At 46.2% G+C, this 21,728-nt stretch overlaps 1 protein-coding gene across 3 annotated transcripts in view; it reads left to right on the top strand.

The window, feature by feature from the left end:
* Positions 1 to 21,728, top strand: part of PPARA (peroxisome proliferator activated receptor alpha) — a 70,655-nt gene that overhangs the window by 31,993 nt on the left and 16,934 nt on the right. For all 3 annotated transcript variants that reach the window (XM_030855630.2, XM_030855631.2, XM_030855633.2), the window contains exon 3: positions 17,813 to 18,062. In XM_030855630.2, the coding sequence (XP_030711490.1) occupies positions 17,855 to 18,062 (208 nt within the window). In that variant the 5' untranslated portion in view covers positions 17,813 to 17,854. The remainder of the gene's footprint in view (positions 1 to 17,812; positions 18,063 to 21,728) is intronic.

Genomic DNA, 21,728 nt, shown 5'->3' with positions numbered 1-21,728 from the left:
TCCAACCCTTCTATTAAGTTTGGGATCATGTTTTTTAATTCCCAAGAGGGTTTTTGTTCTCTGAATGCTCTTTTTTATGCGATGCTCTGCTTTTCATGAGTGCAGTATCTCATCTTTCTGAGGATATTCATGTTTCCCCTGGTTATGTAGGTTTCTTCCTCCTGTATATTGTTTCCTCTGAGCTGTTTTTTCCTGTGTTGGTTGGTTGGTTGGCTCTCTTTATTTCACGGGAGGGACCTTCCTCAGAGGTCTGGTATTTGTGGGGGAGGGTTGTCTGATTTTCTTTAAAAGGGAGGAACTAAAAAGCTGATTGAGGCTGTGGGCAGAAGGTGGGGATGTTCACTTTAGACATCCTTGTGGAGATCAGGCTGGGATGGGGAGGAAAGGGCTCTTGGGCTGACTGCTGGTGTCTTTAAGTCTCCCTTCTTAAATGGAAGATATTCCCATAGAAGATATTTCAATCCCCTATTTGGGGTTGAGGGGGAGGGAGGGAAGTAGACCTAGAGTCCCTGGGGTTCCAGAAGGAAGAGGAGAAGCAGGCTGGGGTGTCAGCAATCCCCTGTGCTTGCTAACGCCCTGGTTCACATCCCTGCAGGCATGGCAAGTTGCCATGGAGACAGATGGGGGAGAGGATCTAGGGCCACTGCTCAGAGCTTCTGCCCATCCTCCTACTTTCGCCCCAGTTGTACCCATGCCTGGTACCTCCAGTTATTGAGTGCCCGGGGTTCTGCAGGGGGAACCTGGGGTTCCTGCTTTTCCAGGTGCTGTTTTCGCGGTCTCTCCTCCATCCTCCACATCCAGCTCCTTTCCAGCCTCCAGCTGCTCCTGCTGCTGTCTCCTCCTGCTCTTCTCTTCTTCCTGGATTGATCCCTTTTGGTTTTGTTTTCAGTCTTTTCCCTGTGGTTTCAGAGGGGATGCAGAAAAGAATGAAATGACGTGCATATGACTCAACACTTCATCTCAAGTTCAGCATCTCTCTTGATAGATGGGAAATGGAGGCTTAGGGACTTTGTAGATTAGCTCAAATGTTACACAACTTACATTCAGCGGTGGCAGTTTTGATGCCTCCAGAAACCATGCTTCTTAATCATTGGGCTAAGATTAAAGTTTTAATTAAAAAAAGAAGTTCTGGGAATTCCCTGGAGGTCCAGTGGTTAGGACTCCACACTTCCACTGCTGGGGGCCCGGGTTCAATCCCCAGTTGGGGAACTAAGATCCCGCGTGCCACGTAGCACGTCCAAAACAAACAAACAAACACACACGCACAAAATAAAAATTAAAAAAAGAAGTTCTGCGAAGCTGAGCTCCTGTTTAGTTTTTAAGTGCGGTGATTGGGCTTCTCTCTGAAATCTCTCCCTCTACAATACCCGGTGCCACCTCGTATTCTGTCTTCTGGGGTGATTATCGGTGAACGTGTTTTATCTTCCGCCATCTCCTGATTACTTTGGAAATCCTTAAGGGTAAGAGCTATGTCCTAGTCAGGTGTCTCCTCAAAATGCCTATCACAGGCCATTCACAGACCAATAACGCTGAAGATAAACCACTGCTCAGTGACCATAGAAATAAAATTATAATATGTGTCCATTGCCTGAGTAGAACTGCTGAAGAGAAGTGTGTTTCTTTTTCCCAATCTCCTTATCCTTATGGAAGAGGATGAAACCAGTGAAAACATTCTATTAATATTCCAGATTTGGGCTTTTTTCTTCCTTTTGTCTCATTTGCTGGAGAGCAAAACACAGACTGAGAATGAGCCAGCATCCGTTGTTCAGTCAAGTAGGAGAAGCAGAAGACAGAAAACTCTGAAGGACTGACACACCGATTCATTTTGAACTTTAGTGTTATTCATGAAAATGTCCAAAAAATGGTTTTCACCTTGCAGAAAGTTGAACCATGTTGGTAAAGTTTATGATATCCTGAGTGCGTTTATGAAAAGGCTGGTGCTAAATTCCCAATGGTGCTGTGGGCCGAGTGAGCACTGGATTTTCAGAGTGTTGCTGGAGGCACTTTTCTCTCTTAGAAACTTCTGGTATTTACCATTTCTCATTACATTATGCGTAGAGTGAGAAAGGTTTTACTTTGAGTTCCCTTGTTTTAGAATTCTGTGGTCGACCCTGTTCTGCTCTTCCACCGCTGCTTCTCGTAAGACTTGAAGAAGTGGAAGGACATTCAGAACTTATCTGCTCTGCAAAATACAATACCATTGACCATATCCAAAACGGAAGGGGAAAGTTAAAGGTGAAAGATCTAAAAATGGACACATCACTGCCATTTGCAGCAACGTGGATGGACCTGGAGATTATCATATTAAGTGAAGTAAGTCAGACAGAGAAAGACAGATACCATATGATATCGCTTATATGCAGGATCTAAAACTATGATACAAAACAGAAACAGACTCACAGACATAAAAAACAAACATGGTTACCAAGGAGATGGCCGGGGGGAGGGATAAATTAGGAGTTTGAGATTAAACAGATACATACTACTGTATATAAAATAGATAAACAAGGACCTACTGTGTAGCACAGGGACCTGTATTCAGTATCTTGTAAAAACCTATACTGGAAAAGAATATGAAAAAGAGTATATATGTATGTGTGTGTGTTGTACTAACAACAATACAGCACTGTAAGTTAACTATACTTCAGTGTTTAAAGAATGGTTAAGGGCTTCCCTGGTGGCGCAGTGGTTGAGAGTCTGCCTGCCGATGCGGGGGGCATGGGTTCATGCCCCGGTCCGGGAGGATCCCACATGCCACGGAGCGGCTGGGCCTGTGAGCCATGGCCGCTAGGCCTGCGCGTCCGGAGCCTGTGCTCCATAAGGGGAGAGGCCACAACAGTGAGAGGCCCACATACCGCAAAAAAAAAAAAAAAAAGAATGGTTAAAAAAAAAAGAAAGAAAAATGGACACATCTCTTTTATCAACTTCCTGAAATCATAAAACCAAAACTAACCTCCAGCATATATTAGAACTACACCAAAATAATTATCTTTCTACTTGGTTACTCTTGGTTTAGAGCAAATTTAGATTTCCATCAAGTTGGCCCCGAGAAGTTAAAGATAAAGGGAAAGGGACTTCTGTCTTTCCCTTAAAACTAGTACTGCACCTTTGGGCCTCTGGGCACTACAGGACTGGCAGTAGAAATACATTCATGGGACAACTAACTGCTGAACAATCATCGACAGGAAGACACTGGAACTCACCAAAAAAGATACACCCCATCCAAAGGCAAAGGAGAAGCCACAGTGAGACGGTAGGAGGGGTGCAATCACAATAAAATCAAATCCTGTAACTGCTGGGTGGGTGACTCACAAACTGGAGAACACTTATACCACAGAAGTCCACCCACTGGAGTGAAGGTTCTGAGCCCCACGTCAGGCTTCCCAACCTGGGTTGTCTGGCAATGGGAGGAGGAATTCCCAGAGAATCAGACTTTGAAGGCTAGCGGGATTTGACTGCAGGACTTCGACAGGACTGGGGGAAACAGAGACTCCACTCTTGGAGGACACACACAAAGTAGTGTGCACACTGGGACCCAGGGGAAGGAGCAGTGACCCTGGGGGAGACTGAACCAGACCTACCCGCTAGTGTTGGAGGGTCTCCTGAAGCGGTGGGGGGTGGCTGTGGCTCACCACAGGGACAAGGACACTGGCAGCAGAAGTTCTGGGAAGTACTCCGTGGCATGAGCCCTCCCAGAGTCCACCATTAGCCCCACCAAAGAGCCAGTAGCCTCCAGTGCTGGGTCACCTCAGGCCAAACAACCAACATGGAGGGAACTCAGCCCCACCCATCAGGAGACAAGTGGATTAAAGTTTTACTGAGCTGCCCACCAAATCAACACCCAGCTCTACCCACCACCAGTCCCTCCCATCAGGAAGTTTGCACAAGCCTCTCACCCGCCAGAGGGCAGACAGCAGAAGCAAGAAGAACTATAATCCTGCAGCCTGTGGAATGAAAAGCACATTCACAAAATGACAAGGCAGACAAAATGAAAAGGCAGAGGACTATGTACCAGATGAAGGAACAAGATAAAACCCCAGAAAAAAACCCTAAATGAAGTGGAGATAGGCATCCTTCCAGAAAAAGAATTCAGAATAATGATAGTGAAGATGATCCAGGACCTTGGAAAAAGAATGGAGGCAAAGATCAAGAAGATGCAAGAAATGTTCAACAAAGACCTAGAAGAATTAAAGAACAAACACCTAGAAGAATTAAAGAACAAACAAACAGAGATAAACTACACAATAACTGAAATGAAAAATATACTAGAAGGAATCAATAGCAGAATAACTGAGGCAGAAGAAGGGATAAGTGACCTGGAAGACAGAATGGTGGAATTCACTGCTGCGGAACAGAATAAAGAAAAAAGAATGAAAAGAAATGAAGACAGCCTAAGAGACCTCTGGGGAAACATTAAACACACCAACATTCACATTATAGGGGTCCCAGAAGGAGAAGAGAGAGAGAAAGGACCTGAGAAAATATTTGAAGAGATTATAGCCGAAAACTTCCCTAACATGGGAAAGGAAACAACCACCCAAGTCCAGGAAGCACAGAGAGTCCCGGGCAGGATAAACCCAAGGAGAAACATGCCGAGATACATAGTAATCAAACTGACAAAAATTAAGGACAAAGAAAAATTATTAAAAGCAACAAGCGAAAAATGACAAATAACATACAAGGGAACTCCCATGACGTTAACGGCTGATTTCTCAACAGACACTCTACCAGCCAGAAGGGAGTGGCACGATATATTTAAAGTGATGAAAGAGAAGAACCTACAGCCAAGATTACTCTACCCAGCAAGGATCTCATTCAGATTTGACAGAGAAATCAAAAGCTTTACAGACAAGTAAAAGCTAAGAGAATTCAGCACCACCAAACCAGCTCTACAACAAATGCTAAAGGAACAACTACTGAAGCCCACGCGCCTAGAGCCTGTGCTCCGCAACAAGAGAAGCCACCGCAATGAGAAGCCCGCACACAGCAACGAAGAGTAGCCCCCGCTCACCACAAATAGAGAAAGCCTGCACGCAGCAGTGAAGATCCAACGCAGCCAAAATAAATAAATTAAAAAAAAAAATCTTCCAACAAAAGTCCAGGACCAGATGGCTTCACAAGTGAATTTTAGCAAACACTTAGGGAAGAGCTAACACCCATCCTTCTCAAACTCTTCCAAATAACTGCAGAAGAAGGAACACTCCCAAACTCATTCTACAAGGCCACCATCACCCTGATACCAAATCCAGACAAAGATACTACAAAAAAAGAAAATTACAGACCAATATCACTGATGAGTATAGATGCAAAAATCCTCAACAAAATACCAGCAGACAGAATCCAACAACACATAAAAGGATCATAGGGCTTCCCTGGTGGCGCAGTGGTTGGGAGTCCACCTGCCGATGCAGGGGACGCGGGTTCGTGCCCCGGTCCGCGAAGATCCCACGTGCCGCGGAGCAGCTGGGCCCGTGAGCCATGGCCGCTGGGCCTGCGCGTCCGGAGCCTGTGCTCCGCAGCGGGAGAGGCCACAACAGTGAGAGGCCCGCGTACCACGAAAAAAAAAAAACCATATGATCATCTCAATAATTGCAGAAAAAGCTTTTGACAAAATTCAACACCCATTTATGATAAAAACTCTCCAGGAAGTGTGCATAGAGGGAGCCTACCTCAACATAATAAAGGCCATATACAACAAACCCACAGCAAACGTCATTCTCAATGGTGAAAAACTGAAAGCATTTCCTCTAAGATCAGGAACAAGACAAGGATGTCCACTCTCACCACTATTATTCAACATGGTTTTGGAAGTCCTAGCAATGGCAATCAGAGAAGAAAAAGAAATAAAAGGAATACAAATTGGAAAAGAAGAAGTAAAACTGTCACTGTTTGCAGATGACATGATACTATACATAGAGAATCCTAAAGATGCTACCAGAAAAGTACTAGAGCTAATCAGTGAATTTGGTAAGGTTGCAGGAAACAAAATTAATACACAGAAATCTCTTGCATTCTTATACACTAATGATGAAAAATCAGAAAGAGAAATTAAGGAAACAGTCCCATTCACCATTGCAACAAAAAGAATAAAATACCTGGGAATAAACGTACCTAAGGAGGTGAAAGACCTGTACTCAGAAAACTATAAGACACTGATGAAAGAAATCAAAGGTGACGCAAACAGATGGAGAGATATACCATGTTCTTGGATTGGAAGAATCAATATTGTGAAAATGACTCTACTACCCAAAGCAATCTACAGATTCAGTGCAATCCCTATCAAATTACCAGTGGCATTTTTTACAGAACTAGAACAAAAAATCTTAAAATTTGTATGGAGACACAAAAGACCCCTAATAGCCAAAGCAATCTTGAGGCAAAAAACCAGAGCTGGAGGAATCAGACTTCCTGACTTCAGACTATACTACAAAGCTACAGTAATCAAGACAGTACAGTACTGGCACAAAAACAGAAATACAGATCAATAGAACAGGATAGAAAGCCCAGAGATAAACCCATGCACCTGTGGTCAACTAATCTATGAAAGAGGAGGCAAGGATATACAATGGAGAAAAGACAGTCTCTTGAATAAGTGGTGCTGGGAAAACTGGACAGCTACATGCAAAAGAATGAAATTAGAACACTCCCTAACACCATACACAAAAATAAACTCAAAATGGATTAAAGCCCTAAATGTAAGAACGGACACTATAAAACTCTTAGAGGAAAACATAGGAAGAACACTCTTTGACATAAATCGCAGCAAGATCTTTTTTTGACCCACCTCCTAGAGAAATGGAAATGAAAACAAAAATAAACAAATGGGACCTAATGAAACTTAAAAGCTTTTGCACAGCAAAGGAAACTATAAACAAGATGAAAAGACAACTCTAAGAATGGGAGAAAATATTTGCAAACGAATCAGCAGACAAAGGACTAATCTCCAAAATTATATATATAAACAGCTCATGCAGCTCAAAATTTAAAAAACGAACAACCCAATCAAAAAATGGGCAGAAGACCTAAATAGACATTTGTCCAAAGAAGACATACAGATGGCCAAGAGGCACATGAAAACCTGCTCAACATCACTAATTATTAGAGAAATGCAAATCAGAACTACAATGAGGTATCACCTCACACCAGTTAGAATGGGCATCATCAGAAAATCTACAAACAACAAATGCTGGAGAGGGTGTAGAGAAAAGGGAACCCTCTTGCACTGTTGGTGGGAATGTAAATTGGTACAGCCACTATGGAGAACAGTATGGAGGTTCCTTAAAAAACTAAAACTAGAATTACCATATGATCCAGCAATCCCACTACTGGGCATATACCCAGAGAAAACCATAATTCAGAACGACACATGCACCCCAATGTTCATTGCAGCACTATTTACGATAGCCAGGACATGGACGCAACCTGTGTCCATCGACAGATGAAGGGATAAAGAAGATGTGGCACATATATACAATGGAATATTACTCAGCCATAAAAGGAACGAAATAGGGTCATTTGTAGAGACGTGGCTGGATCTAGAGACTGTCATACAGAGTGAAGTAAGTCAGAAAGAGAAAAACAAATATCATATGTTAACGCGTGTACGTGGAACCTAGAAAAATGGTACAGATGAACTGGTTTGCAGGGCAGAAATAGAGACACATATGTAGAGAACAAACGTATGGACACCAAGGGGGAAAGCAGCAGGGGTGGTGGTGGTGCTGTGATGAATTGGGGGATTGGGATTGATGTATATACACTAATATGTATAAAATAGATAACTAATAAGAACCTGCTGTATAAAAAAATAAAAAATTCAAAAAAAACCATCTAAGTGCATATGACTAAGTGAAAGAAGCCAACCTGAAAAGGGTACATACTGTATGATTGCAAATATATGACATTCTAGAAAAGACCAAACTATGGAGACAGTAAAAAGACCAGGGCTTGCCAGGGATTAAGTGGGAAGGAGACATAAATAGGCAGATTTTTAGAGCAGAAACTACTCTGTATGATACTGTAATGGTGGATACGTGTCATTATACATTTGTCAAAACCCATAGAATTCACAATACCAGGAGTGAACCCTAATGTCAACTGTGGATTTTGGGTGATAATGATGTGTCAGTACAGGTTCATTGATTGTAACAAATGTCCCACTCTGGTGTGGGATGTTGACAGTCGGGGAGGCTCTGCTTATGTGGGGAGAAGGGGGTACATGGGAACTCTCTTGTACCTTCCACTCGGATTTGCTGGGAACCTAAAACTGTTCTTTTTTTTCCCCAACATGTATTTATTTATTTATTTATGGCTGCACAGGGTCTTAGTTGCGGCACACGAGCTTCTCAGTGGCAGCAGGCATGCGGGATCTACTGCCCCAACTAGGGGTTGAACCCGGGTTTCTGCATTGGGAGCACGGAGCCTTAACCACGGGACCGCCAGAGAAGTCCCTTAAAGCTGTTCTTAAAAATAAAGTCCAGTTTAAAAAAAATCTGGATTTGATGACCTGCTTAACAGAGCGAAAAATTGATCAGAGCTGCAAAACACCAGTGCACTTGGTTGTATCTTGTCTTCTCCAGTTTGCAACTCTACCCCCGTGGTTAACTGTACTCTTTGACTTACCTCTCCCGAAGCTGTTGACCCTGGCTCGGGAAGAATGATGAGAAACAGAGTCAAAGAGTCTTCAGTGTAATACTCTCTGAAATTTGAAGGCTAAGCAATGCAATATATGGAAGAGTGGTGCCCTAGAAAACAAACGTTTCCTTTGTGGTTCAGCTCAGCACATCCAAGGGGTATTTTGTGCAGGACACTTGCATAAGGCTTGCTCTTGCCTTTGGGGATATTATAGTTTGGGGAAGACCAGCCAGGCAGGAGGAAGGGCGTGATTAAAGGATAAAGGCATGGGTGAGGCCGGGGGAACAGAGTTCCCCAGTAAGGAAGGAGGAAGGAGAGCCGCCACGAGCCCGGAGCTCCACAGACACAAGGAACACATGCAACGATCACGTGGATGTTATTAACCTGATTCATGGTTGAAGTGTCCAAGGTCGCCAGGAGCACTGCCCTCGCCCCGAGGTTGGGGTTTCATCCACCAGGCCCGCCTAGATGCTGCCGTTGATAAGAACCCTATGAGGAGAACATTGCTAACATTATCAGAACTTCCCGGAAGAGGAGATGACGTTTGCAGAGGCCGAGCCTGTGCGTCCCACAGACACCGTAACCTGCAGTTCGCAACTGAATTCGTCACTTTTCTCCCTTCCATGGCTCTCTCCACCCTGGGAACACACTCTTCTCTTTACGTTCCGGATTTCGTGGATGTCACCCCATCTGCCCAGTTACCTGAGCCAGAGAGGAGGTTTATCCGAGGCTCTGCCCCAGTTCCCTGCTCCATGCCCTGCCAGCTGTCCGTGTTAGCACTTCGTCCTCTTCCGTCCTCCCCGCCTCCCCACATCAGCTTCCGGGGGCACCGTCACCCCTTAGGGGACGGTTACCAGCCTCCTAAGGAGTCTTGCTGCTTCTCGCCTTATCTGCTATAACCTGGACTCCACCCTGCTGCCAGAACAATGCTGAGGCAGCTCTTACCATCCCTCCGCGACCCCTTTACTGCTTGAGGGGCAGAGTCCACACTCCTGCGCCCGAGAGCGCCGATGCGCCCTGATTGCCCTGCCGGCCTCTCCCGCCTCTGCAGGCTCCTCTCCCTGCCCCCACCCTGTGCTGCATCAAAAATGGTCCCAGTTTCTCTGAGGCTCCCCCACCTCAGAGGTGGGGTTCATCTCCCCACCCCTTGGATCTGGGCTCGCCTCGCAACTCGCTTTGACCCGCAGAATGTGGCAGAAGTGATGCAGCATTTACGAGTGAGGTCTCGAAGTTTCCGCATTCACTGTTGGAACACGAAGGCACCTGCAGAAGCCTGTGCTGGCCTCCGTAGGACGTGGTGAGAAGGGCCCGGCCACAGTCACCCACCTCCACCGACCCTCCAGCCACGGCTGCCACCTGACCACAGAAGACCTGGCCAGCCCGGCCCAGCCCAAGTTGCTGAGCCACTGAATTGTGAGCAAATAAAGTGGCAGAGTTCAAGCCACTGAGCTTTGGGGCTGTTTGCTGTGCAGCGACGCGTAGCTGACCCAGCCCCCTCAAAGTGGGTTGTCCAGACCTCGGCTGCTTACTCTGATGTTTTAGGTCATCTCTGCATGTGGGCTTTTCTTAGAAATGCCCCTTACCGTTTTTTATTTTTTGCTGCTGCATTCCTTTCTGATCACCTCTTAGGATGCAGCTCGGGTGTCCCCTCCTTTGTGGAGCCTTCCCAACCCTCAGGGTGTCCCGTGACGGCACTCGTCACGCTGCCTCTGCGACGATCACTTGTTTATTTCTTTCTCTTTCTTCGCCTACTGGCAGCACAAGTGACTTTCCTCCCCGAGTCTCTGTGTTTTCTCCTCTGTCAATGGGACCAGTACTACCTACCCTGCCCTGGTGCTGGACCCATTAAAAAAAGCAATGCAGTGACTGTTACCGAGGGCCTGGCTCTGGGGTGCTCTGCGCACCTTCCTTGTCTTCCTCCCTGCCCTGTTCCCGGCCCCCACACCCGCTGCCCTGGGCTAGGTGTCCCCCCAAGGTGTCTCCAGGGAGAAGCACAGTCACCAGCTCAGGGGGACTTACATGGTCCACAAAGTCATAAAACACGGCCTCCCATCCCAACGGTGACCACCAGCGTGACTCTGAAAGTGAAGGCTCAGCCTTACGTCTGCCTGCCGTCTCTGTGATGTATTTCTGCCAAGACCCGTCAGGACCTCCTTGTCTGGACCTGTCGAGGGCCTCGGGCCTCCGTTGCTTCTCTGTTGTCTGGCTGCTAAAAGCCCAGCATCATCCCCGTGGCTACTGGTTCTGTCTACACTGGGTCAAAACTTTTGGGTGGTAAATGCGAATTTCATTTCCATGGACTTTTGCTGACAATTAAAAAAAAATTTTTAATTGAAGTATAGTTGATCTACAATGTTGTGTTAATTGCTGCTGGACAGCAAAGTGATTCAGTTATATACATCTATATTCTTTTTCATATTCTTCTCCATTATGGTTTATTACAGGATACTGTATATAGTCCCTTGTGCTATACACTAGGACCTTGTTGTTGATCCATTCTATATATAGTAGTTTGCATCTGCTAATCCCAACCTCCCGCTCCATCCCTTCCTCAGCCCCCTCCCCCTTGGCAACCACAAGTCTGTTCTCTGTGTCTGAGTCTGTTTCTGTTTTGTAGATAAGTTCATTTGTGTCATATTTTAGATTCCAAACATAAGTGATATCATATGGTATTTGTCTTTCTCGGTCTGACTTACTTCACTTAGTATGATAATGTCTAGGTCCATCCACGTTGCTGCAAGTGGCATTATTCTTTTTTATGGCTGAGTAGTATTCCATTGTGTGTATGTGCCACATCTTTATCCATTCCTCTGTCGATGGACATTTTGGTTGCTTCCATGTCTTGGCTGTTGTGAATACTGCTACTATGAACATAGGGGTACATGTATCTTTTTGAATTACAGTTTTTTCTGGTTATATGCCCAGGAGTGGGATTGCTGGACCATATGGCAACTCTATTTTTAGTTTTTTTGAGGAACCTCCATACTGTTTTCCATAGTGGCTGCATCCATTGACTTTTTTTTTTTTCTAAATCTTTTTTTTTTTTTAATTAATTAATTAATTTATTTTATTTTTGGCTGCATTGGGTCTTCGCGGCTGCGTGCAGGCTTTCTCTAGTTGTGGCGAGCAGGGGCCACTCTTGGTTGCGGTGCGCGGTGTTCTCACTGAGGTGGCCTCTCTTGTTATGGAGCACAGGCTGTAGGCTTCAGTAGTCGTGGCACATGGGCTTCAGCAGCTGTGGCATGTGGGCTCAGTCGTTGTGGCGCACAGGCCTAGTTGCTCGGCGGCACGTGGGATCCTCCCGGACCAGGGCTCGAACCTGTGTCCCCTGCATTGGCAGGCGGATTCCTAACCACTGCGCCACCAGGGAAGTCCCCATGCATTGACTTTTAATTCTTGTAGTAAGCTTCTCTGCTCACTCAAATTCCATTGCAGCTGACATTAAAGTGTGTCCAAATTGTAGCTTTCCTGTAATTATTTTGATATCACCATCCACAAAAGTAAGATTATATTTAAGAATGATAACACCCTTTTCAGGACAATGGGAAAGAGTTGGGTTTGAAGATATCACCATCCACAAAAGTAATTATATTTAAGAATGATAACACCCTTTTCAGGACAATGGGAAAGAGTTGGGTTTGAAGTGGCTGGAGCCGCTTCCGTACTATCATAGAGTGTGATCTTTGTGTAAAACTGGAGGGCGTTTTCTCGGAAACAGTCGGGAACATTCTTTTTGCACCTTTAAAGATAAAGGTGTAGGGGTCCCCAGCTACCCTTCATCCCCCATTTTTGCTTTTGCCAAATTCTTTTGATTATAAAATGTCATGCCTTAGGCATTGTTGGGAAAGATCTAGAAAGCTCTACTTAAATCTCTCTGATGTGCGGACTGTTCATAATACATTTGATTTAATTCATTAAAATACATAGTCCTTCGTTTCCTGACCATTATTATACTCTGGTCCTCTTTTCTTCTGTTTTACATGTGTTTCCTAGGCATTTTCTATACTTACTGAGTCGTTAATCATTATGCGTGGGCTAATGATTAAACTATTTCAGTGAACTTCTGGCGCGAGGTAAAGGTACAGAGGGTTTTTAGCATTCTTGTGTTTATTCTGAAATGTTGTTTTCAATCCTAGCCCAGCAAATTAAGCCAAAAGGCATCTAAATAGTACCTCTAATATCTAAAAAGTATATAGGAAAGTATAAAGAACCTGACAAGGGAGTGAAATAGAAACGGTGAAAAACAGAAAAATCTGTTGCCTGAGAGCTGCTTGTCTGCTACATAAATGGTACTCCTTTGACAGAAGTTCCATCTTTTACCTTTAAACCATTCAATGAAGTCTAATTGGATTTGATTTAGCAAAGGCAAGTGTCAGTAGATTCCTCTGAGCTGGCATTAACGAGGCATAGTAAGTGATCATTTGGGAGGGCTTGACAACACAGGAAGTTCCAGTCGAGTACAGAAAGCTAAAAGCAGCAAAGTGAAAGACGGGTGTTTGTAACTGTTTCTACTCGGACTCTTTGGAGTCAGATACAAGTTCTGAGTGTGAGAATTCCAGCCCAGTTCCACTTGTTCTTTTTCTTTGAGTGTCTGTTTTCATAGCATGTAAGCATGTTTCAATAGCTAACTTTTATCTAACACTTAATTTCAGAGAACGTTTACAAAAGGCGTTCTAGGTGCAAGAAGGTCGGTTAATACTGTACGAGGCAAAAATGGGCGACATACATTAACACGGTTGGGAGCCAACAACCAAGTGACTTCCGCTTAGTCTTTTATTCCAGTCAGGCGATGACGCTTCTCTACTCTTTCTTCAAAGCACTGAACTTATTTTATCACCGAACATTTCCCCGGTTCTCTGCCTGTTGCTTCTAAGGTGGAGTCAGGCTGGTGATCTGTTCGTGCCTTTCCTGAGCAGTCTGTAATGTGTGCCAGTCGGTTGCCCAGGCTGTGGGCACGGTACCCGTCCTCAGGATAAAGGGGTCGATAAGCAACCCCTCTGCCCCCTACATCTCTGTTTGAAGCTTGCCCTTTCCTGCCGACTTGGACTTTGTTGTTCACTCTGATGCTTAGATATTTTTGTTTGTTTGTTTGTTTCCTCTCTCACGCTTAGTTTTTAAGTCCCGACAATGGTTATGATTCACTCTGTAAATTTCTGATCACTTTCTGGAGGTAGGGCCACTCTGACTTCTGTTTCAGACATCCGTACGTTTTGTTGTCTTTCGAATACTGACTGCACGTGCCGTTTTGCCGTCTGGTTGACACAGGCTGTGGAGGCAGCTGCAAAGCCGGGGTGGGGCCTCACAGACTTTCACCTGCTGAGTGTGGACTAAGTCCGAGTTCTGTGCCAACCTCGCTCAGCACTGGGGGTGGAAACGGAACGCCTGCTGCATCGTAGGGATGGTGCTGGAAGTACGGACGCAGAGATTAGCAAAGTCCATCCCTACCCGCAAGCGACGTCCCGTCTAGTGGGAGACATGAAAACATTCCCAACACTGTCCCTATAATTAGGGCTACATCAGAATTGGGCCCAAGGTGCTGGGGGGACCCTGAGCACAGTGTGCTGGGCCCTCCTTGTCTTAGACTCAGAGCTCATGACGCCACCAGCCACCATTTTAGCCGATCTTCCCAACAGTGAGTCATCTGAGAGTTGGTGATAAGGAAAATCCCCTGATGTCAAGGTTAGCAATTAGTGTTAAAATCCTTCTGGTGTTTTCACCTGCCCTGTGTTTGGGTGACATAAAGCAACGGCAGGATTCTGTGCCCCCTCCCTCCTTCTCTCCCTCTCTCTCTTCCTCCCTCCCTCCCTCCCTTCCTTCCTTCTTCCTTTCTTTCTTTCCTGTGTCTTTTTTCCCCCAGTGTTCTATAGTTTTCCTATACCCTGCTTCGTAATTCTCAAAGCAACATTTTGACTGAAAAGTGTTCTACTAAAAGTAGAATTTCAGCAGTTTACATCTGAGTTTCTGTTCTATAGGATGCAGCTCTACCATTTAAATTGGATGGGAAAGAAAAGAAAATGCCTTTGGAAACCAACACGTCTCGGGATTGATTATCCAGGAAGGGGTGATGGGATTATGCATTATTATTACCTCTTCTCAGCACCCCCTGCTCTCTCCCTCATTTCTCCCTGCAAGGGATCCAAGGGCTGTTTGAGTTCCGCTTGCATCCACTCCTGGTTTCTTACCTCCTCGGCCACACTGGGAGCTACTAAGAGGTCGTTTGCTGTGCCTCTTTCTCCCTCCAAAGCCCCGGAGGACCTAGGACATCGGGCACAGGGCACAGTAACTGGTTGCCCGTCTCGATGGACCAGGCGGTGGCCGTGTTCTGTGGATTTGAAAGGCAGGTACTTGCCGTGACCTTCCTGCCCCCCGAGCAGAGGTGACCCCGGCGTGGGGAGAGCAGGTGCGGAGGCTGCCAGGAAGCCGCAGGCCGGCGGAGCGGGCTGCGTGCCATGCAGCCTCAGCTCTACCCGGGGACACGTCCAAAGGGCACTCTCCCTTATCTGCTCTGGCTGGAAGCAGGCAGGGCCAGGATGTCCAGTGATCTGTGCAAAGGCCAGTCCTCCGGCCGGAGGTCACGGTGTTGCCTCACTCCCCAGGGATCTCGTTTAGCTCTTCTTAACAGGAACACTGGGTGTTTCTCTACATAAATCTCAGGTATCCTTTAAAAGCAGCTGACAAGTAAAATGATAAGATCTCAAAACATTCTAACTCCCTGGATGTAATGACAGGGAGACTACCATTTAGTCAAAGATCAGTTCCTCCCGTTCTGGACACTCCTGGTTGGAAGGTAGAATGTTTGCAGGACTAAGAGGCTGCTGTCCGTGTGTGTTTTCCTTGCGGCGCTGAGACTAAGACAGGCAGAGGAGGTGGTCACGGCCCCGTTGATGACACAGCCTCTGCCCGGCTATCAGGTATCTGTTAGGCTGAACTCTATGGTGACGGCGGTAAGTTAATGACCGCACTTTGGAACCTTTTGTTCATGGTGGGAAATACCTTAAGCGACGCTTACACCTTTCTCTTACTTGCATTTGAAGAAATTCAGTTGTGACGCAGAATAAAATATGATAGAAAAAGTGCACAGATTCACAGCCTGATTTACACTAAGAGATGACAAAGCCTTCGAAATCTTATGGGAGTTTAATGATTCTCTTTTCTTTTTCATTGTGTGCTATTGTCCATGTATTACCAGAATTCCAGGCATGAGAGGCGAATTTCCCAAAAATGTGTGAACCGGACCCATTTCTCATGTCTAAAGCAAGCCGAACCACCCCTTCATCTTTGCCCTTAAAGCTGCTGTTTACCTTCAGCTGGGCTGAAACGTGCAGTGTTTTTACGCAAGCCCGTCCCACGCGTTTGCTTTGGCAGCGTGTTCTCACTCGGTCCAAAGAGCCCAGCCTTCAGTGATCGCGGTGAGGGGGCAGCCGCCTCGCGCTGAGCCCTGCCGGTGGTTGGGGGCACGCACCTCCTCTGGTCCTGTCCGCGATGTGAGCCTTGGGCTTCCCTGTGACCGTTTCAGAAGCTAAATGTCACCTTGTCGGCCCCGTTGGCGAGAAGGGACCCTACGAGGCTCAAGGGTGGACCTGGAGCGGGGCCTGGGGAAGGCAGGGATGGGAGGGGGGTTCAGGCAGGGGGGCTGGGGCCTGGCACAGAGGCGGACAGCACAGGGAGGTCTGGATGAGGCGATGGCCCAGTGCCACTGGTCACCCTGGGGGTGGGGGATGGCGACCAGGGCGAGATCCAGGGAGACAGCGTCACCAGGGCCCATGTCGAGCTAGGAGAACAGGCACAAGGCTGAGGGTCACAGGAAGTGGTTTCAGAGGCTTGAGCAAGAGCCTGAAGCCAGCCGTCACGGGAAGGACCGCTGTTTTGACTTTGTACCTGTGCGCATGTGCTCGGCTGCCCTAACAATGGGCCACTGACTGGGGCCCCTAAATAGCAGGCATTTACTTCTCACAGTCCTGGAGGCTTGAAGTCCAAGATCAAAGTGTCGGCGGCTTTGGGTTCCCCGAGGCCCCTCTGCTTGGCTTGCAGGCGGCGGCCTTCCCGCCGGGTCTTCACGTGGTCGCCCCTCTGTGTGTGCTCCCCGCTGTCTCTCTTTGTGTGTCCAAATCTCCTCTTCTTATAAGGACACCAGCCAGATTGGATTAGGGCCCCCTCTAAACACCTCATTTTAGTGGAGTCACCTCTTTATTATCTCCAAAGGCAACCACATTCTGAGGTCCTAAGGGTTAGGACGCCCGCAGCGGAATCTGGGGGGACACGGTGCGGCCCGTAACAGTGCCCACGTGGAGAGCGTTCTTCTGTGTGTGAGTTGAAGCAGCCTAGCGCTGTCGGGGACTGACATGTTCAGATTTTTTTAACTCCACGATGTATTTGTTATGGCGCACTCGTTCTTTAGGCATACCTACGTGACTCCCCCCACGGGTGCAAGGAGAACATATAATATTGCCTCCAGCGTGTGTGCCGACTGCCTGCCCGTCCCACTCCCCCCGGGCTCCCACCTGAGCCAGACTGGCCTGCGCATGCCTGGAAGTACCCGCATGCTTCCATCCTGGGGGCTTTTCACTTGCCGCTTCTTTTGCTGGAACATTCTACCCAAAATGTCCGTACAGCTCACTGCCTCATTCCTGCAGGTGTCTGCGCCCCTTTTCTGAGAGGTCCTCCCTGGCCGGTCATGTAGGGCAGTGTCCTTCCCCATCCTCCCCCTGCAGACTGTCCAGACCTGTCCCCACCAGAAGGTGCATTCTGGGACAGCGGGGACTTTATGTGTGTCCTCTGCTGTTTTCGTCCACCTCGGATATGCAGTGTGTGCTCGACGACGCATGAATGATTCCTGGCCTGCTCACCTCTGGCTCCTGAGACGTGTTCTTGTTTAGAGATCTTCATTTTCTTGGGAGTTCCCTGGTGGTCTAGTGCCTTTCACTGCAGGGGTCTGGGTTTAATCCCTGCTCGGGAAACTGAGATCCCGCAAGCTGCTCGGCCAAAATAAAAGAAAAATAATAAAGATTTCCATTTTCTTAATGAGCTTGTCAAGAGGCAAGCGGAGGTAAGGTGGCCAACAACGTTACTTTTTAGATTGTGAGTTCAGGAGTGTCTCTGCTGATAAATGAGGTTTTTGTTCAAGGAAAACCAGTGTTCTGCTATGTCCACTTCACCCATGACTTCTCTCTCCTCCCAGGAACGTGGAGCCCGGCAGTGGGACCAGCTCCATCCGGTCGAGATGGTGGACACAGAGAGCCCGATCGGTCCCCTCTCCCCGCTCGAGGCTGATGATCTGGAAAGCCCACTCTCTGAAGAATTCCTACAAGAAATGGGAACCATTCAAGATATTTCTCAGTCCATTGGTGAGGACAGTTCTGGAAGCTTTAGTTTTACAGAATACCAGTATTTAGGAAGTGGTCCAGGATCAGATGGCTCCGTTATTACAGGTAAGTGTGCTACTTCCTAGAAAGCTTTATCTGGAAACGTTTTTTTCCACAGAGAAAGTTGTTCTCTTTACCTGGAGAAGACACATCTCTCTGCATTAAAATCTTCAGATGCGTAAAGGCACGACACGCAGTGCCACTGGGCCTTGAAACTTTCCAGGCGTGTCTCGCATATCATAGTATGCCTTCTTTTTTTGTTTTTTTTTTTGGATAAACTTTTTATTGAAGTATAATATACACATAAGAGTGCACACACCATAAGTGTGTAGCTCATTTGATTTTTCACCTGAAAATATCATTTTTACACTACGGAGTAATCTCTTGCATGTAACTTACCTGAGCAGCCTGTGTGTAATTTTTCACCGTGATGAGCAGCTCTGTGACACACCTCCCTGTGGGCAACTCTTTGAGTGCATCCTGGGTGACTGATTTTTTTTTTGAATTTTAATCTTTTGTCCCTGTTGGTTATTTATGTTAAATACGGTTACCTGGCGGGGACAGATAGTTAGGGAGTTTGGGATTGACATGTACACACTTCTATATGAAAAATAAATAACCGGCTTCCCTGGTGGCGCAGCGGTTGAGGGTCCGCCTGCCGATGCAGGGGACACGGGTTCGTGCCCCGGTCCGGGAAGATCCCACATGCCGCGGAGCGGCTGGGCCCGTGAGCCATGGCCGCTGAGCCTGCGCGTCCGGAGCCTGTGCTCCGCAACGGGAGAGGCCACAACAGTGAGAGGCCCGCGTACTGCAAAAAAATAATAAAATAAATAACCAACAAGTATGCCTTCTTTTTAAAAGCTGTACATAAACCACATAATGCTTGAAATTCAGCAGTCAGCGGCATTTTTTAAATGCTGTGAGTTTATATTTCTTTAAAGCAGAGACTCCTACTGTAATAAAAATCACTCTCTTTTATCTGGAAATGTATCTGAACCATCTCTCTACTCCCTGGTAAGCTGTTATATATAGAATGGATGCACAGCAAGGTCCTACTGTATAGCACAGAGAACTATATTCAATATCCTATGATAAATCATAATGGAAAAGAATATTTAAAAAAGGAATGTATGTGTATGTATAACTGAATCACTTTGCTGTACAGCAGAAACTAACACAACATCGTAAATCAACTATACTTCAATAAAAAAATAGTAAAACCGAAAAAATAAATTTCAAGATGGTGACAGTAGGAAAAAAAAACTACATCAGGCATCAGCCAGTGCAGGTACAAAGAAATAAAACACGGGGTCTGCTCAGGCCACCTTGCTGTGAAAGAGGAAATCGTTGCACAGTTCATCTTTCTGAGCAACGTTTAAGCCACCCCGGTATAATGTGGTGTAAATTGTACCTTGATTGAAAGGAAGCCCTGTCTGGGGTGGACTTGACTCCACTGTACTTCTTGGCAGAAGTGGGTTTTGGATCAGACAAAGTAGACTTTATTTTTAAATTTTTTAAAAATTTATTTATTTTTGGCTGTGTTGGGTCTTCGTTGCTGTGTGCCGGCTTTCTCTAGTTGCGGCAAGCGGGGGCTACTCTTCCTTGCGGTGCGCGGGCTTCTCATTTCGGTGGCTTCTCTTGTTGTGGAGCATGGGCTCTAGGTGCACGGGCTTCAGTAGCTGTGGCGTGCGGCCTCAGTAGTTGTGGCTCGCGGGCTCTAGAGTGCAGGCTTACTAGTTGTGGTGCACGGGCTTAGTTGCTCTGCGGCATGTGGGATCTTCCCGGACCAGGGCTCGAACCCGTGTCCCCTGCAATGGCAGGCAGACTCCCAACCACTGTGCCACCAGAGAAGCCCCAAAATAGACTTTAAAATAAAGACTTTTACAGGAGACAAGGAAGGACGCTACATAATGATCAAGGGAACAATCCAAGAAGAAGAAGATTTAACAATTATAAATATATATGCACCCAGCGTAGGAGCACCTACGCTGCTATATGAGGTAGATGCGAACAGCCATAAAAGGGGAAATCGACAGTAACACAGTAATAGTGGAGGACTTTAACACCCCACTTACACCAATGGACAGACCTTCCAGACAGAAAATTAATAAGGAAACACAGGCCTTAAAAGAAGTGGGTCTTAAATGTAAGGCCAGAAACTATCAAACTCTTAGAGGAAAACATAGGCAGAACACTCTATGACATAAATCACAGCAAGATCCTTTCTGACCCACCTCCTAGAGTAATGGAAGTAAAAACAAAAATAAACAAATGGGACCTAATGAAACGTCAAAGCTTTTGCACAGCAAAGGAAACCATAAACAAGACCAAAAGACAACCCTCAGAATGGGAGAAAATATTTGCAAATGAAGCAACTGACAAAGGATTAATCTCCAGAATTTACAAGCAGCTCATGCAGCTCAATAACAAAAAAACAAACAACCCAATCCAAAAACGGGCAGAAGACCTAAATAGACATTTCTCCAAAGAAGATATACAGACTGCCAACAAACACATGAAAGAATGCTCAACATCACTAATCATTAGAGAAATGCAAGTCAAAACTACAGTGAGATATCATCTCACACCAGAATGGCCATCATCAAAAAATCTAGAAACAATAAATGCTGGAGAGGGTGTGGAGAAAAGGGAACCCTCTTGCACTGTTAGTGGGAATGTAAATTGATATAGCCACTATGGAGAACAGTATGGAGTTTCCTTAAAAAACTAAAAATAAAACTACCATACAACCCAGCAATATTACTACTGGGCATGTACCCTGAGAAAACCAAAATTCAAAAAGAGTCATGTACCAAAATGTTCATTGCAGCTCTATTTACAATAGCCCGGAGATGGAAACAACCTAAGTGCCCATCATCGGATGAATGGATAAAGAAGATGTGACACATATATACAATGGAATATTACTCAGCCATAAAAAGAAACGAAATTGAGCTATTTGTAATGAGGTGGACAGACCTAGAGTCTGTCATACAGAGTGAAGTAAGTCAGAAAGAAAAAGACAAATACCGTATGCTAACACATATATATGGAATTTAAGAAAAAAAAAATGTCATGAAGAACCTAGGGGTAAGACAGGAATAAAGACACAGACCTACTGGAGAACGGACTTGAGGTTATGGGGAGGGGGAAGGGTGAGCTGTGACAGGGCGAGACAGAGTCATGGACATATACACACTAACAAACGTAGTAAGGTAGATAGCTAGTGGGAAGCAGCCGCATGGCACAGGGATATTGGCTCGGTGCTTTGTGACCGCCTGGAGGGGTGGGATAGGGAGGGTGGGAGGGAGGGAGACGCAAGAGGGAAGACATATGGGAACATGTGTATATGTATAACTGATTCACTTTGTTATAAAGCAGAAACTAACACACCATTGTAAAGCAATTATACCCCAATAAAGATGTTAAAAAAGAAGAAGTGGGTCTTGGCTGGGACTGGAGGAGTTGGGTTTGGACTGGCCAGGAGGTGTGTGTGTGTGTGGTTTTGAGCTCCGAGCTCGGACTGTGCAGGCTTTCTTGGGGAATCGAGAAGGTTCTCCCTGCAGCATCTGATATAAGCTCTCTGTGTTCTTCCCCCGCCGTGGGCCCCCTTGTGTCACGATCTCGGTCTGGAGCATGTTTCCCCGACCGTCTGTTCCCGTCTTCCCACTCCAGGAAGATGATTTTCACGACTGTGCACTGACCTTGGTGACGGTGGGAAAGGGAGCATTT

This window comes from Globicephala melas, chromosome 10 (genome assembly GCF_963455315.2).
Source record: "Globicephala melas chromosome 10, mGloMel1.2, whole genome shotgun sequence".
Lineage (NCBI taxonomy): Eukaryota > Metazoa > Chordata > Mammalia > Artiodactyla > Delphinidae > Globicephala > Globicephala melas.
The sequence above is the reverse complement of the archived record's forward strand: the minus strand, read 5'-3'. Positions and strand labels throughout refer to the sequence as shown.